The following is an 18,674-nucleotide window of genomic DNA, read 5'->3' on the forward strand; positions in this document are numbered from 1 at the left end:
TGTAAGAATACACAAACCTGTGTGCACGCGTTACTAGCCACAATGGTTTTTTTTACAGATATAGATACAGTCGCTACACGCTCATTTGTATGCAGACAGCTTCCTCAAATATCTCTCTGTCACTTACTGATCTCGACAGTGTTTCGACGCAGACAACTCATTATGAAAAAAAATAATAAAACGCCCTTGTGGTACAGTTAAAAGCATCCTACATCATTTCCCATGTCACCCTGCATTATCTTCCCTCTCATTTTACACATGGGAAGGAAAAAGACGGAGGCGTTCTCACAATGTAGTTTCTATTTTCTGCACCAACACTTCAAGACGGGGCCCGGCAGATAAGCTGGAGACGAGGAGATAGCGCGGGGGGCTAGCTGTTGTCCAAACATGGGTAGGGCCAGCGTGCGCGCACACACACACGTACATATTCAGCATATTTCGAATATCATTCGGCATATGGACGGAGCAGGCACACATTTCAGAAGTTGCATGCACATCACGCATTATGCACACATATTTTAATGTAAACCCAGAGGGGAATATGAGCTCGCGGTGGAGTTCGCCCAACTCCCGCCTTTGTCAACCTTCCAGCATTCCTCGCTAATCTGCACCATAATGGCACACCTGTCTTTTCCCATTCTCTATTACCTTCACTGATATACAGCGGCAGTTTGGCGGGGGGGGGCACGTTAAACATATTCATGAACAAACAGCTGATCCGTCCTCTCTTTTAATTCAGTCTTTCTTTATGCATCCCTCAATCTATCTTTAACCTCCCGTGCTCTCTTGATCCACAGGGAACGGTCTATTTTTTTTTTTTTTTTTTTTAAACAAGTGGAGCTGCGTTTTGTCTGTGCTTGAGGGGGGGGCTGTATGTTACCACGGTAACAGACGTAGAGGTTATTGTCGCAGGCATTATTGGTAAAAGTGGGAAGGACCGGAGTGAGAGGGTTTTTTTTTTTTTTTTTTTCAGGGGCAGGGGCAGGTCAGAGATTGGAACAGTGCAGGCCGGGGGGTGAATATCTTAAGCAGTGGGCAGGCGGGGTAGATAGGTAGGTCACATTATTATTGATTGCCTGACATTATGTGGACAGCGGGGGGAGTCCGCAGAGACAGACGAATAAATTGTGGCTTGACATCAAAGTCAGGCTGCTGACATTGAGCCTGCAGGGGACAGAAGCTGCCCGAGGCTGGATTAGAGGTGGATAGATGCACGAAGGAACGCACAGACGCAGGCACAGAAATAAACAGACAATGAGAACATTGTCCACAAGTTACCTGATAAAGTGAAGGTTGTCAGGAGAGAGAGCTCCAAAAACGACAGGAGGAAACTGGAGGAAATGTCATCTGTGAATAATTGCAATTCCATGCTCATTTTTTTTTTTTTTTTTTTGGAGCCACTCCACATAAATTGGACGTTTTTCCTGACGAAGACACCAAAAAAGTGTCGAACTCATTTACACATCAAGGCTCACTGGAGACCTTCCAAAGGTGCATTATTCCAATCCTCATAAAATTCCAATCTGCTACAGAGCACATTTTTCATATTCATTAATGCCTCATTAAATTATTATTCATAGCTCGGATGATGATGTGATTAGAAAAGAAATGGGAGACAACAGATGAAATAATTAAGGAAATGAAGCCCAGATTTAAATATTCAACATTCATTCTTACTGACTCCGGCAACACTCGTCTCGTGACTCTGTGGGGCAAAGGGGAAAATATAACTGACGGCAGAACAAAGTCATCTGACAAGATAACCTCATGATGGTCCAACATGATAGACGTATTATCCTGTTAAGGCCACGCCTGGTGCAGGCCTTTCATCTGTGGGCATCAGGCCCGACACAGAGGGCACCATCCGTCATTGTTTGCCAAGTGATTGACTGCCCTGTCTAGATGGCTATCAGCTAAGCTAACTGGAGCCTGGTGATAATATCTGGAATGTGTGAAACCTGAGAAAGACAAAACAACACGTGCCTCAACCTGCACAAACCCGCGACTTCAGGAGACGGGGAGATAGAGACACTGAGGAAAATGTGAGAAAGGAGAGGTGGTGGTGGTTGTGGGGGGTCGGTACAAGTTAGGGCTGGAGGGGTTTTGCTGGAAGAGACAGCAAAGTCAGAAACAAACAGACAAAAACGGCAGGAGGTCGTCATGGATGGAGAAAGAGACGAAGACGAGTGGTGGGGGGTGAGAGGAAGAGGGAGGTGGGAGATAGGGGAAAAGGTGAGACACAGTAATATGAATGATAAATGTATCATTCCCGACCAAACCTCTGAACCCTCAACCCTTCCCGTCCAATTTGGTGCCACAACTTCCTCAGACTCCTCAGACTGCTCAGACTGTGCCCACGTCCGGCTTTTCGGAAAATAACGCAGTACAAAAATACCATCGAACCTTCCTCTCCTTTTGAGTGTACACACCCAAGGTCATTCGCCAACATGCGGTGCTGCTCGCCTCCCACGAGATCTCCACCACCAGATGGGCCCATGACCCCTGTAGGTTATGCTTCCTATTGCACCCACACATACACCATCATTCACCCCAATTTAAACACAGAAAAAAAAATTCTGCGAGGTCTGTTTGCCACTGACATTTCATCAATATTGTGACCCCTCCATTTTAGGTTACTGACGCCTACCTCTTTTTACTGGCATCTGATAACCAAGGTCTGGTTAATGAGGCAAGCATGTGGCATTATGGTGTCTTTGGTACTTCTACAAAAATTAATAAATAGTGGTCAGAAGTTGAAGAAGAAGAAGAAGAAGAAGAAGAAGAAGAAGACATACTTAAAATATCCTTTCTCAGAGAAATTCACTTAAGTTAAGTTCAATAAAGAAAGCTCAAGGGGCAGCATAACGGCTAACTGCTATCTGTACTCTGGCTGTAGCAACTAGCTGCTGCTAGCCAGTAGCTCAGTCAGCCATGGAGGTGAGCAGCCCTATTAGCTGTAGGAAGACTCACACTTCAGTCTATCAGTAAGGAAAATAAGTGTAGAAATACTTCCTTTCTTTACATTTTGTGAGTTTGTTTTGTTTACTTGTCACAGTAAGTAGCAAAGTCACCACTGTCATATATCTCCTAGCTGAAACTACACGTATTATCACACTGTTACCTCTTACAAAGTGGTATTGCTGTATGAGACAGGGCTGGCCGGTTGATTAGCATGCTAACATCAGAATGACATTATGTCAACTGCTGGTAGTTCATTTTTTGATTGTTTTAATGAGAAATTCTGGCTATATGTTACTAATTCCCCATAGCATAGGGAAGAGCATCAATTCATAAACAGGTCAAAGGGTACATCAGTGGACATATTGATTTTAGTCATTAAAGGAAAAAAGTAATTGGTACAATTGGTACAATTTTGATCTTCGATCAAGTTTTAAGAAAATCTACCTCCAGCTTTCCAAATGAGAAACTGTGCTGCTTTCACTGGTTTAAAAAAAATATTCAAAACTGAATCTGAATTTTTTCTTTTTTGTTTACCAAGCACTGACTCATTGATAAAAGAAACTGCGCCTCCAGGCCTCCATGCTCATGCAAACACACAAAAACCAGATGAACAGTCAAGATACCAAATCCAGGAAAACAATAGATGTATGATGTCAGAATCACTGAGAGACGAAAACAATTGATGGCAGGAAGATGGAGTCTGACAGGCAGAGATTACAGGGATGACAAGCGCTGATAGGAATAGACAGGGCAGAGAGCAAAATGTGGCAAAACTGGCATGAAGACGCTATGCTAATCGCTAGCATACCAAGATCAAAGCAAAAATGAGGCATGACAAAAGAGTGTGTCATGATGTCCTTGGATCACTTTAATCATGCTGTAATGCATACCAGAGAGGCAGCCTGTATGGAGAGTGATTTGTTCTCCTCTTTATTAATAAAGTGGACTTTCCTGGAACGGAGAACAAGTAATATCAACTCCGTCCGAGCTTGCATTCCTGGAGTATGCTGCATTATTTTTTTTGCTGTTAAACATATGGTTGTTGTTTGTGTAGTCATACAGAAAAAGTAAGAATATAGTTGAGCATCTCAACCAAGCGTTAACCTGAAGAAAAAAAAAAAAGAAAACTGGTTTCTGTCCAAGTAGATGTGTCTTGCTGTTGGCGTTTATGGGAACAGATGGTCCAGGTAGGCGTTGTAAGTGCTGGTTGTTTAAGATAATAGCAGGAAATACAACATCATATGGTGGGAAGCCAAGCAGGATGACTCCGAGTGTGTCTGTGTATCTTTTTTGGTTGTGTGTTTTAAGAGGAGGCTGCTGGAAGTTTGTAGGGGTGTCGAAGCTTCACTATCAACACCTCTATGACTCTGGCACCATCTTATCCCACTCCTCCATCTCCAAGCATCTGGTAATAATGTAGAGACATCTGAACGTATAAAGGCAGAGTTGGGTGGAGGGAGGTGAGGAGAGAAAGGTGGGGTTAGGTAGAGGGTAGTGGGGCTGGTGACTATTCTGAGGAAGATAAAAAGAACTGGCTACCAGCGTTTCTTCTGAAAGTAACATAATAAAGAGAATTATTAAAAAAGAATATTCCAGTTCAATTTGATGAAAGTCGCTGGAGAGGATGAAGAAAATGAAAGAGGGAAAATGAAATGAAACGCATCCCGTATGTATCACTGGACATCTGTGGTCACGTGTCTATATTCATCCCCTGTGCTTTTCATTTGGAGAGTGGGGGATGGCGAGATGAAGGGAACAAGATCGGGATGAAAGCAGACACAACGCCATTGAACTCGTTCAATTAGATGAACTCAAAGGTGGCACAGCCGGACCTCCCATCAGCATCATTCATTCATTATTCATAACACTGTGCCCAAACAATCACAGGCCTGTTTAAGAACAGATGACTTATATTTTACATTTACAGAATCTAGTTTTTTCATTGTGATGATGTGAGTATAGTCTGTATGTCACTACATACCATCGGAGAAACAATGGGCTTTGTAACACTGTGGTCAGAATTACACATTCAGCGGTCGGGTTGGAGGCCCCTGGGCGTATTCTGACATTTATGGTGTGGGGAATGGAGGGGGTTTGCAGAGGCAGGCAAAAGCTTGTCCTTACAGGTATAAGGCAGGAAGGGGTAGAGTGAGGGAAGACGAGAGAGGACAGGAAGGGGGGGGGGTCTCTGTCAAATCCAGGACAAGGTGAGAGGAACTAAAGAAGTGTGAGCTGAGGAATGTGGAAGACAAGTAAACCAAGTTGACGGCCAGGAGATGTGGAGGCTGTCTATCATCAGCAGAGCTCCAGAATTTTCCATGACTTCAACTCTCCATCTCCAGGCAAGAAAGGTAGCTGGAGGGCAGAGAAGCCAACCCTGTATCTCAATAATGAGCAGGCTGAGGTGGCAGGCGAGGCGGGAAGACACATGGAGGCAACACTTGGAGGTAACACACAAGCGACGGCAGATGGGATTGAAAGACCCAGTAGATCGGGGACAATGTGTTCCTTAGATTAAAGAGGTATTACATACATTTTGCATACTAGAGCCCAGATGCTCACCACCCTCTGTTGTCGCAGAACACACCAACTGGTTGTTGCTTCATTCATAACATTTTCCAAATAAGCAGCCACACGTGGGAACAATGCCACAAAATGCGCACAAAGCAAGATTTAATATAGAAATGCGGCCATCTCTTCAGGATAAATGTTGGGCTACAGCAGGGAATCGCCACAGCTGAGCTAAGAGTGAGAGTTGGGTCAATAGACAATGGCATCCTTAACGCACCCTGCCACACACAGAGAGGGTCCAAATGTCAAATGCAGGAAGATTTTCCATTTGGTGAGGGCTTCTGTATTTCAGGTAGTGTGTCCCCTCGGGGTTGCTGTAAGGCAGGAGTTTTTGACATATCGGGGGGAGAATATAGAAAGTAGCTGTCGGGCCATTGCACTAACGTTGCGTCTCCATGTCCCATTTATTATTTTCCTATGAAACGTGCACAGTTAGGCTGGAGATATTCCTGCTGTTGAACCACACCACACCTCATGTAGACACCTGGCTGAGTGCTGAGTGGTGAATGTAGTTCCTGTATACGACATGTGTTACTGGAGGATATGAAAACATGGCACATGTTAGCCACTGACTTGCTCACTGACTCCTAACCCTGTCACAGTGCCATACTGGCTTTACAGTGATCCTACCATTCATGTGCATATTACCTACGTAGTATTTATTTCTGAGGACGTACACAACCAACACTCTCAGCCCTCATGCGTGAGAATATCCCTGGCCTTCCGCGAATCTAACACACTTACATTGTAGTCAGCGTTGTTTCCTTTTTTATTATTTGCATTATAGTTTTCTTAGTTCAGCTTCCTCAGGATAGCTAGCCAGCTAACTTCGTTTCAAGCCCCAGAGGCTGAACACAACTGAATTGTGGATGTGAGATGCGGAGACAAAGACTCTTCTAAACCCAGTTTGGGTATGAATGTATGTCGGACACTCACCCAGCAGGGATGTGAGAGTTCCTGCTTCCTTCACTGGTGATGGGGGTCAGAGTTTCTCAGCTCTGTGAGACAGTTGGAGGTTGCAGCCCAGGCGACAGTGGTAGTGACTACAGTTGTGAGCTGTTGAGGATTCTCCTGACTTTTTGACTACCTGACAGCCTTCCTGATATAGTCAAAAATGGAACTTTGCCAATGACCCAGCATTCAAACAACGAAGTGATTGTTGAACGCAATGTGTAACTCTGGACATCTTCATAGACATCGCTCAACCCTAGTCCAAGGTTTGCACAATTGGCCAAAACTGTAGTTGTTTTTTTTCTGGTGACAACAGATGCGAGGTGTGAGGAATCAAAACTGAAGCACAAAACAAAACTTGCTGAAATCACCGATGGCTGAACCTGCCCCCACCATGAAGTGCATGAAAAACAAATCTGAACAGGAGGTCTAACACAGTTACTGGCATTACTTAAAATGATTTCTGCAATCCAAACTCCTCTTCCCACCCACAGGCATAATAACCGTATGTGGAAAAAAAAAACGATAGCAGCCTCTGTATTTTTCTGATAATTTGTTCCATTTTGGATTGTACTACAGGCAAAGCAGCTGCTGCAAACAAACAGAGACACTGCAGTGTGTCAGTGTTACCAGCTAATATGCTTTATGGGCAGACCTGTGGACCGAGCCTGGCTCAAGCTGATATGGAGGCTTGCTTCCACGCTCCAGAGCCAACCAGCCAATCATTTGGATATTGTCTCATGTTTGTACTGGAGGATTTGGCTGCCCTCTGTGAGTCAACTGACTGATAATCCACTGCAGGGGCTCCGACCACATAGTCGAGCGGGAACAGACGGACACGAACAAGAAAAAAAGAGTGAGGCCGAGAGAGATAGAGGCAGTGGGATATGTGGTATGAGAAATCGAATGAGTGGCAGAGAGAATTTGGAGAGAGAGGTGGAAGTAAAAAGTGAGAGAAGAAACCAAGACCGCGAGAGGAAGTGGAAGGAGGTGAAAATGTCAAAAGACAGGGAAGGGTGAGGAGGCACTGAAAGGAAGAAATGAGGACACAGACAGTAAAGAGAGGGTGTGATAAGTGTGCAAATGCAACACGATCTCGAGTCCATGACGGTCCAGCTGTCTCTCCTCTTTCTTAGTCACTGTTGCCATTTCCTTTGTCCTGATAAAAAAAAAATGCCAACCCTGTCCGATGGGAGTAGGCAAAGAAAGAGAGAAAAAAAAGAGAAAAAGAGGCACAGCGTTGGTGGGAGAAGGAGAAAGTGTCCGATGAAGGACAGGAGGCCTTGTTCAGATACTTGGACACAGCCGAAGCACGGGAGGAGAGAACAGGTGGGTAGCTGCAGGAACACAAGTATGCCATTGTTTGGCTGGTACCAATGCAACCATAAGGTCCACTTCTCCTCAAACTGCTCCTAGCATGTAGCATCTCTCACCGATTTTACCCCGGAAACTAGCATTAGCTCGGGGTTACTACCGCATACTGGGCTTTGACTTTGTTTGCCCTGTCATGCCGATGGTGGGCACGGCTTAGATGCTCCCCTGAACCGTTACACCAACTGCCCCCCGAAACCAGCGCCAAACGGATGCACACAAGCAGATGGGGCCGAGGTGGGGAGTGTGAGTGGGTGAGGGGCTACTAAAAAGGGTGTAGGCAGTGGATGGTGGATTTTTTGGCTGGCTTTAACCTGCTTACTTCCCTGCCAAAGGAGAGCAGGCTCTAATTTTGACAGCCTGGATCATATACCACCAGCTGGTGAACCAGAGGCCACAACCATGGCAGCACAATATGACACAGTGCTAACAGGGAAAGAAACCGCCACCAATTTATGACAGAGATGGAGGGGAATGATAGCAATTAAAGAAAGGAATGAGATAATAAAGCTATTTGTGACATGAAAATACAAGACATAAACACCAGACTTCCTCATTTGTGATCAAAAATATCATCATTTTCACACGAGGACCCTCTAATCTTCAAAACAAAAGATGAAGGAGGGATAAAGAAAGGAGGTGGTTCTGGCCATGTGAGGCACCCTGAGAGTAGTGGTGGGCTCTCCTTCAAGTGCACCGCTGCCCCGTCACCAGCTGGTACTGCCATCGATGTGGGACTGGACTTGGACACACACACACACACACACACACACACACAAACACCTATTTATATCCTCTGTTAAGTCCGGATTCCAGTTCATGTCGAGGCTGCAGTAATGTTCACATGCTCCTAACAGTCCCCCAAGTGACGGGTGCCCACACACACAGCTGGGTCCTGTCCCACACCCACAACTAACCCTCAGCTTTTGTCACACTCTCACACACACACACACACACACACACACACACACACACACACACACACACACTGCAGTGTTGGCTCATTTAATGGGGTATGCATTCCAGACACACACTCAAATACCCCGACACCCCCTTCCCATCTAGCACATAGATGCACACCCGCATCGTCATGCACAAGCACCTGCATGCATTCACCATGCGCGCACATCGACGACCACCACCCTTCGTCGCCCTTTCACTGTGCCTCCATGTGCCGCCCTCCTCCACTCCCTTCACTCCACACCTCCTCTCCATTCCCCTCTCCTCCTTCTCCTTTCCCCCGTCTCTCTCCCTCTTCCCTGTGTAATCAGCCCAGTATTAATACCTGCATTCCAACAGCTTACAGGAATGTCTCAACAATGTAGCCTTGTTCAGGTGCAGAGACAGAAAGACCTCACTGAAAAATACATTTAGAAAAAAGTGCTGCAGTGAGAAGTCCCGGGGCTACAGCCGCGTTTGAACCGCGGCACTGCACGATCTGAGCCAAACGCAGCTGAGTGGGACACACTTGGCTCCAACGCTGCTGCTAACAGTTGAGGCCAAACCATTAAAGCTCATACGCACATAGAGTGTATTCCACTTGTGTCTCTCACACATACAGAGCCTCTGAGGCCCGGATGCGCCAGCTAGATTGCTGTACAGCTGAGCTAGGCTGCTTTATCAGTGACTGGTAATAATTATAGTTCATTGATTTTTCGCGATGTTAAGCGATTTATCAATTAGTTTCCTATCAAATTAATCAACATATATTGTGATTTCATTTACAATTGATTTGTCATGCTACTGTCTTGTTATTACGTGATTTTTTTTTCCTATTTTACTCTGAAATGTTGCTTTTCCGTTACCCCTTTTGCGTCATTTCCCGCTCCTTTTCTGTGTTCACCTGTGTCTTGTTTGTAATCAGCCCATGTGTATAATATAATCTGAGTGCTCCTTGACGTGTTTTTCAGTCTGTCCTGTGTTATCCACCTGTTCTTCACCTCAGCCTGTAGGATTCCCTAAGCCTCTTCCAGTGTCTCCACGTAGTCCTCACTAGATTTGACAAAGTGTGACACAACTTATCGGTTTTGAGTCATTTTTAAGGGAAATAACGGTCAAAAATAAATCATACATGTGAATATTTTCTGGGTTCTTTGCTTCTCTCTGATAGTAAGCTCAATACCTTTGGGTTGTGGATAAACACAACATTTGAGGAGGCCATCTTAGGGTTTGTAAACATTGATCAACCACCATTTCAGAGCTTCTATAAACCATCAAAAAGACACTTATCTCAGATTCCTAAAAGTAAACCATTATTAACTGAAAATTAAAATAATCATTAGTTGCAGTCCAAAATAACTATTGAAAGCAAACTGCAAATTGCAAACAATGAGTCACCTTTTGGCTTCACTCATTTATGGTGCGGCTTCCAACAAAAAACCTCATTATTTTAATTTTGTGATATCTTTCAATGTGGCAAAATATTCTCTTAAATATAATGGTATTGATTTCCAGCCCTAAGTAGAAGTGAGGCCCGATGAAAAGCAGTGACATACTGAATGCTCCATCATCCTCCCATCCTCCCTCCTTCTCTCCCTCCGCCTGTCCCCCTTTGTCAGGCCTTATTATTGAACATGTGTCCTCTCTGCCCCTTCCATTAACCAAACCCCACCCTCACACACTGCCTTCGATGCACACACGCACGCACACACACACACACACTCTCCCAAACTGCTAATTGACATGGGGAGTCGGTACATCTTTCATCATTCTCCATGGAGACAAATCTTAAAGTGTGTGTGTATGTGTGTGTGTGTGTGTGTAGGGAGAGGGATCAAAGGCGGCTGTCCGAGCTGCCTGTCCTGGACCTCTCAGCCTCTCTCACCACTTCATGAGGCAGCCAGGAAAAAGGGCCGTACAGTATGTTCGGCTGACTGCTGCCTGATATATCATTCAGTTCAAATAATCGTTAACTAAATTTAGCCCTGCCTCCGAAAAACATGCCCACCAGGGCAGAACGCAAGAAGCTCTCGAGGCAAAACACTGGGGTTATAATTACTTTAGCCCTTAATAACAAGAGGCTAAATCAGTTATGCACTCTGTAAGTCTGACATTAACCCCACAATAACTATCCATCACGCGTGTTGTTGTGCAGATCGCACGGACGTGTAATTGGGAATCATTTAGCCTGATGGAGTCATAACCCAATTGAATGCTATTGATTTTGGATTAAGTATTCATATGAAACTGAGGCAAGCTTCTACTTTTTTTCTCTTGCTCGACTGAATCAAGATGAAACCATGAAACTTGACTCGCTTGCTTGCATTACAGGAATATGGACGGGACATCACAGGAAGTCTGCCTTTTGAAACTTCTGAAAACCCAAGAAGAAACTCAAGCGCTCTCCGCCGCCCCTACACCGCTCTGATGCAACTTCATAAATATTGTTACACCAGCGGGAAGTGACTGCAAGTTTTTTGGCTTTGATTATTGTCATTAGCTGACCTGCCACTCAAAAAAACAATAAGGATTACCTTCCCCTACTGCTAAGAACCACCAGGGATTTCAGACACCCTGCTTCTAGTGGCCCCTTCTGTTCACTGCTATTGTGACGATTAGGCAACACGCGGTCGGGAGGGATGTATGTGTTTTGCGTCGGCCCCCGGCAGGGACGAGAGACAGATGATGGATGGGGGGCGAGACAAAGTTAGAGGAGGAGGGAAGCAGATGTAGAGGAGAAAGAAAAAAAAACAAAAACGCAGTGATGAGAGTGATGATTCACAGAGCTGGGCATAAAGTAGGGTGTGGTAGAGAACCGACGAGAGAATCCCAGGGAGAAATAACTAACAGAGAAAAAGAGATTTGCACTGAAGTTACGAACAGGATGTGACTGGAGGAGAATATTAACAGCCTGAGTGTGGTAACTTCACTCCACTTCTCTTCGCTTTCAAAGTCAAGTTCACACAGTCAAAGGCGAGTGAGGGGGAACTTTAGTGCTGCAGTCGTTGTTTTCTGAGGGGCTCAGGTAAGTGAAACCTCGATAAAACAAAGACAAGTTGTGTCCTGAGGCCAGCTGCCCGACATGGGAGCCCTGAAAACTGACACTGGATCTGTTCACTGATGACACTCGGGCCCGGCTCTCAGGTAACGTAGGGAACCCCCTTTTTCTGCAGACATGAAGTCATAGCGAACATCCAACATGAACACCACTTATGATTCTCACACACTAACCCCTCCTCCACCGGGATTAATGTTCCCTCTCCTGTCTCCCAGGTCCCCCCGGCCCAGTTGAGGCAATAAGATCTCATTGTCAAACAGTGACCGGCGTCACCGGAGAGGTTAACCACCGCTGCTTAACCATTAACTAGATTAAAGTCAGGGGAGAGAGGGGGGGGACACAGGAATGTTACTCTGACAGATGGAAACCGGAGATTGGACATGAAAAGTGGTTTAGAAAGAGAGAAAAGTAATCATCGTCGTTTCGGCCTCCACCATTGTGGCTCTGGTATGAGTAAATATGCACACACACGTGCGTATGTAAACACGGAGCATTCGGTGGCCCAGTGAACTTTAAGTCACCCTCATCGCATGGTTATCGTTACGCGATTCAGATAATGGAGGAAAAGAATCCCATGAGGCCTCTGGCAGTCATATTCCTGAAACCACTCCTTAGGAAGCAAGAACTACTGGGTCAAAGGTGCCTACCGATGTCTGTCTGCAAGCTTAGTGGCGCTGTGAGGTGTTTATGATCATGTACAGTAATGTAGTAGACGCATTCTCTGAGAGCACTCACAAAAAAAGGAAAGGAAGAGCTTGTTAAGTTACAGTTCTGACTCTCTCCTTCCCCCGAAACTGTGCCGAGCCAGTGGTGTGGAAGGACATGAGGTGGTAATGGAACCCAAGTGTGTATGTGTGTGCGTGAAGAAGGGGAGGGGGGGTTGACAGGGCTTTTTTGGAGGGGTGCATTCAACAACTGCTGCTGAGGCAACTGTTGATGTCTGAAAGGCAACAGCTTGCGGGGCTCCCAGAGGACGCTCTGCCAGCCAACAGTCAGATGGAGGGTTTAGGGTTGGAGGGGCGCAGGGGTTAGGATTTCTCCTCCGCTGCCAGGAAAATGATCTCCTTGGCCCTCGATCCAGGCTTTTCCGCGACATTCCCCATTCCTAATTGGTATTCCTCAATTCCTGACGTCCTCCGCCTGTCTGATCCTCCCCGCCGCTGCTGTCTCTGCCTTTATCGCCTTTGTTCAAGTCATCCCCCTTTTTTCCACACACTGTGCAACTGAGCACAACAACTGGACACAAAATGAATATCATTAAAAAAAACAAAAACAAAGCCATTTTCCAATGCTGAACATGTAAGCCAACGTGTTCCCATCGCTGTTTTATGTCACAGATTTGTACGCCATGCAGCTAAACCAGGCACGATCCCGCCGCTTTGTGTACTCCTACAACAAATGCAGTGACAGAGACTGGCTGTCTTACTACAGCACTCTGCTGCTAAATGGATTGGCAGCACTTAACCTCATCTCCTGAAAGAGCTTTGTGAATTTTCAATTTTGCTCCAACCCTGAATCGCCCTGCCTCCCCCACCACCACCAACGCCATCGCCATTGCATACACAGATGAAGAGACAAGGACACATGTTAAGAGACATGGAGGCCTGTTTTCAAGGCTGCATTTGAAATTACCCATCGCCATCATCTTCCTCCCCTGAGATAAGACCAACGAGACGGCTCAGTGGCAACACTGCAGTCAGCTGTAATCATCTCTCATCCCGTCCCTTGATCTTCCTCTCTGTCCGTCCCTTCCTCTCTGCTTCCTCCCTTCCTTCCTTCCTTCCCTCCCCGACAACCCCCTCTAATGGCAAGACGGCATCCTCAAAGCTAGCCGGCCGAAAAGCTCTCTTCTTCCTCTTAATACTACTGACAATGCATATTTTGAAACCACTTTAAACCGAGATTCAAACAAGGATGGAGGCAGAGACGGACACCATACTGGAATGCGTTCCAAAGTGACGGGGGGAGGACGGTCATTCTCGTTCTTAAATCAGCAATAGTGGCCGTAAATCTGCTGGAGATGGGCGTCAGAAAGCAAATAGAGTCTTCTCCCACTAAAACACAGCGGGAAATTCTCCCTGATGCTATGCAAGGGTTCCCAACAGGAGCGACTCACAAAAAGGAACAGCGGTCAAAGACAAACACGGTAAATCACAGCAAGCCAACACAAGCAGACATGAAAAAAAAAATAGAGAAGGTAGGGAAATGAAAGATGTGGGAACGGAGACAACGCTAATCTCATGAAACACACCTTTTGTTTATGTATGAGTACCTGTGGATGAGTGTGTGTGTAATCACAGCTTTTGGCTGCAGCTCTTCTGAAGATGTGATGAAAAAGCTTGTGAGGAGGGGAGGAAGGGGCGGATAAACTTTTCCGTCTTCCGCTGTGAACCACATCATTCTCGCTAACTGACTTCAAACCAGGATTAACCACGCGTGTGCAGTCTACCATCTGCGGATGCCCGATTGCCTGTGCTGACTGCCAGCTCACCGGCCAGAAAGAAAAAAAAAAAGAAAAGTTGGTGTGCTATCAAACTGCTGTAATTAACTTTAATGTGTTGATCGCTGCAAATAATAAACACCAGTGTGTATCCGGCTCAGATGTCCTTCTCAGAGCTCATTGATTATTAAATGGGGCTTCTTAACGCAAGTCAACGCTTTATTCTAACTGATTAATGTTTAACCGGTGGCCCTCCTGAAGCCCGGTCACACCACAAGAATGCACCCTGGCTGTGAACACACTCCAGCTTTGCACCTATGACGGTGACACTGAAGCCGCATTGTGGCCGCTTGTTTGTACGTGGATTACTGCCCGTGACTCGCGCTGAGAGGGGGATTTTAAAGGCAATAAAGGAAGCTTTTCTCCACCAAATCTGAGGTGGTGACAAACAAACACACGCATTGCATTGCGAGCTCCAACCTGTCCGGAGGAATGCCACTCATTCCACCCGAGTGCTCTCCTCTGTCACTATCTCAGAAAAAAACACTCTGAGGGGGAGTGAATCACCTCAATAACTGCAGCCCCCACCATTCCAAAGACCACCCCGCCCACCCACCCCCAGAGGCCTGAACGACAAGGGGGCAAACATGGACTTGTTCTCCCAAAGCAGCCGCTATCAATCTGTCACTCACCGCTATACGAGGCTGAGGTTTTCAGTGTTGCGTAACACCAGGGTGCATGATGTGTGCATCTGCGGTGGCTGAATGTATGCTGCCTGGGAGTACTTTCTTAAGAATGCACACATGTACACACTTGCAAAAGACTGACACAGAGACAGTTGTAAAAAAAAAAAAAAAAAAGAGGGTCCCTTGGCTTTTATCTCCTCAAGGCTAAATGGCTCTTTTTCCGGCCTAATACCATAATAATTACACACGGCCGCAGGGGGTGCACTTTTGATGCCGCGCTGGCGGGGGGGACAGAAATTAAAAGTGAGGAAATGGCTGTGGGAATTAAGGCGGCGATAGACAAAGAGGCTGACGCCGCGTGTTAGACTTTAACACCTTGAAGTCAGCTGATGCTTGTCACTGCGATTCTCTCCACTTGGCTGTGACCACTTTGGAGTCTCTACAGTTTAACTCAAACTCATCTGAGCATTTGACTCTGCTTTTTATCTCCTCACATTAATGTCACTTTGTTCTTTTTATCCCTGAAAAACTTCCAAATCAGAGTTTAAGAGAGGAGCCGAGGCGGTGCTTGAGTTGTTTCTTTAGTAAAACACCCACCGTCTTTTTACTTTTGTAACCTCGTCACTACCCCGTGAGGTTAGAGCGCTGTGATGTATTTTTCTTGAACATCCACTTAGAGATGTTTCTTTCTTACTTTGGGAGAGACTCTTCTATCGTAAACTTTGAAACACCCACAATGAAATTAGACGCCAGCATGTTGACAGAAAGGCAATGGCATCTCAGGAGCGTCCAAGCAGGAGCCATTTACCAACAAGTCTGGGTGAGTGGGTCAAAGGGTCAGCTCGATCCCGGGCACAGGCATGTCGAGCACTTTGGGGCACCCCGGGCCGCCGTGCAACACACACCCGCGTGTCACAGCTACATACATAAACGCCAGGCGAACATGCTTAGAGCTATGTGGCCACATTTAAAGGAGATGATGACACACATCTGGGTGTTATGTGTCCCCCCTTGGTTCTATTTAGTGCTCTCCCATGCTTGGGAATGACATAGCTGGAAGCTGAGAGTGTGTGACCAGCGATTGTGAGAATGTGGGTCTGTGTGACAGAATCCCAAAGAGACCTGACAAGAGCTGCTATTATTAGACAAAACTATGCAGAGGGGAGAGAACGAAAAAGTAAGAAGGAGAGATTTTGATAACTTATCCTAAGAAGAGATGGATGTTTGAAGCACCAAATTGAAATAAAGACTTTTTCTTCCTTACGTACTCGGGAAGGAACAGGGTGAGCTCAGCACCCGGGAGCTGAGCCTTTAAATCAATGCGCCACAGCTGTACAGAGTGATGTGTGATCTGCACTGCATCCATCAATTACAAGGCACTTCTTGGGTAGGGCACCTGTTTAAAGGCTCCATGAAGGGCAGCCAGACACCAAAGTGCAACAACTGTCTCTGAGGCCAGAGAGGAGAAGGGGAGGGAGGGATGGAGGGAGGGAGGAGGGGGAGGTCGTAAAAAGAGCTCTGGGGAATGAGGAGGAGAGAGGAGCTCAAGCAGGTAAACTCGGAGTTGGACGCTGATGTATAAAAAGCTGCTTTCGTGCGAAATGAAAAGAAACTGCTACTCGTTGAAGGGCTGTAAAATCCATAAGGGAGGGCGGGAGTAAAAAAAGATGATGCAGTGAAGCCAGAAGAGATTGAAAGTGGAGGAGAGGGGAGTTGCCCAGCAGCCCCGCCCTGCAGCTCATCCTGCTTCCAGGCGAGGAATTAGAAAATAACTTTTCCACAGAACACCCAGAGAGCATTCGAGCACAAAATTCGAAATTTGATTCAGCCACATTAACAACCCAAAGGCGAGGGAAAAACACACAAACATCAACATCAAACAAGTAATCTATTACACATTTTACATTGATGTTAACTGGAGAATTGCGCTGACAGTATAAAACACCAAACAGTCCAGTGGAGGCATCATCTCACTGGGAGCGCTCTAACTTCCTCCAGGACGGTTAAGAGGGAGATAAATCTCCATGTGTAAATGTATGAGGTCAATATTAGACTTGTGGAGCGCTGCAGCAGCTCCTTAAATGAATATGCTTGGATGGTTAAGGGGCAGGAGGCAAAAAAAAAAAAAAAAAAAAACATACACACACACACAAAGTTTTCATAAGAGAAGATCATATAAGGCCAAAGTCGAGCTGGATTTAAATTGGCTTAGTCTCTCTGGCAGCACCCAGGGGCGCTGAGGGCGAGGCGCACTGCCAAGCAGAGGAGACGCAAATCCCGCAGATCAGACATCAAAGCGCTGGAGAGCAGCAGCAGCAGGAGACGGGCAACAAGCTCTTCAAAATAAAAGCCTCAAAAGTGACGTCCTAAGCACGATGAGAGCTTTTTCTTTTCTTTTTTCTTTTTTAAAAATCTCTCTAGATTTATTATTAAATCTACACTTTACCCTCATATGATTACGAACACTTTTTTTAAAAAAAAAATCTGAGTTTTATTTTGACAGTACAACATGTAATATCAGATAAGGGAGATAACGTCGTGCCGCAGTCCTGTGCGCCAAAGAAGTGCACTCAAGTGCGGAGCTGAGAGACCTTACCGCAGAACTACAGAGAAAACATCAGTGTAGATACCACGTAGGTGAACCTGTCTGCTGCTGCTGCCCACTGTCTGTCGTCACTGTTGAAAAACGTGTTCGAGACTAATTCGGGATAAATTCCGTTTTGTTTTTTTGTTTTTTTCTCTCCACCTGCTACCGGCTTGTTTCGGCTCGTGCGGAACCGGTAACATGTTGCTCCACAAATGGCATTAAGAAGCAAAAGCAAATAAAAAACCGCAAAGCTTGCCAAGTGTTCGACTGAGCAGGACAACTTGAGGAGTCGCCTCACGCTGCGACATGTACGGACAGGTTTCGTCCCGTGAACGCAGCGGACCTCTTCAACTCTTGCCAAAGAGGAAAGTAGAAATCTGCAGCCTGGAGCCATGGAAAACTAACCAGCGCCGCGTCCGAGGCTTTATAAAGTTACTGAGAGCGGGTGTTATTTAAAAGGGGGAAAAGAAAGAAAAAAAGGTGAAGGGGCAAAGTATGAAAGAGAGACTTACCTTGAAATGCCCACAGCAGCAAGGTGCACAAGAGCGACGCGCGTCCAAATGTTATCCCGTCCATGGCAGCTTCTCCTCGGAACTTTTCACGAAGGGAGAGTATTCACTTTTGTGTTTTTGGGGTTGTGGAGTGTGGAGATCTGGCAGCAGCGAGACTTCTTTCTTCTTTCAATGCTCCAAGGCTTTTCTGGACCCCTCTCTCTCTCTCTCTCTCTCTCTCGCTCTCTCTCTTTCTCTCTCTCTCTCTCTCTCTCTCACCCCCCCACACACACACACAGAAATCTGATGCTGGTGGTAGTCTTCTTGGTTGATATATTTGCACAAAAGGTGACCCACCCCCCCTCCTCCCTCCCAATACAACCCCCTCCCTCCCTCCCTCTCTCTCTCTCTCTCGCTCTCTCTCTCTCTCTCCCTCCACCTCACTTTCAGTGAAAAGACCTGCTTGACTAATCGCGTAGGTCTGCTGGGCCCTGCTGGATTTTCTTTTTAACAGAGTTAAAAGTGATTTTATCATGAGGCTGTCTGACTCATAGCAACTCCACGAACGTACCCTTTAGACAGAATAACTCAAGTTTTGAGCCCAAAGGAAGAGATAGAA

At 46.1% G+C, this 18,674-nt stretch overlaps 1 protein-coding gene across 4 annotated transcripts in view; it reads right to left on the reverse strand.

Moving 5' to 3' along the window:
- The window catches only part of bcam (basal cell adhesion molecule (Lutheran blood group)), a 53,050-nt gene extending 34,691 nt beyond the window's left edge, over positions 1-18,359 (reverse strand). For 2 of the 4 annotated variants that reach the window (XM_037075697.1, XM_037075696.1), the window contains exon 1: positions 18,077-18,357. In XM_037075697.1, the coding sequence (XP_036931592.1) occupies positions 18,077-18,140 (64 nt within the window). In that variant the 5' untranslated portion in view covers positions 18,141-18,357. Of the gene's footprint in view, positions 1-18,076 lie in introns of all 4 variants that reach the window. The other 2 variants (XM_037075699.1, XM_037075698.1) reach the window with 2 other exon arrangements.
- Positions 18,360-18,674: the final 315 nt, after the last annotated feature.

The sequence above is a fragment of the Acanthopagrus latus genome, chromosome 17 (genome assembly GCF_904848185.1).
Source record: "Acanthopagrus latus isolate v.2019 chromosome 17, fAcaLat1.1, whole genome shotgun sequence".
In the NCBI taxonomy this organism is placed as follows: Eukaryota; Metazoa; Chordata; class Actinopteri; order Spariformes; family Sparidae; genus Acanthopagrus; species Acanthopagrus latus.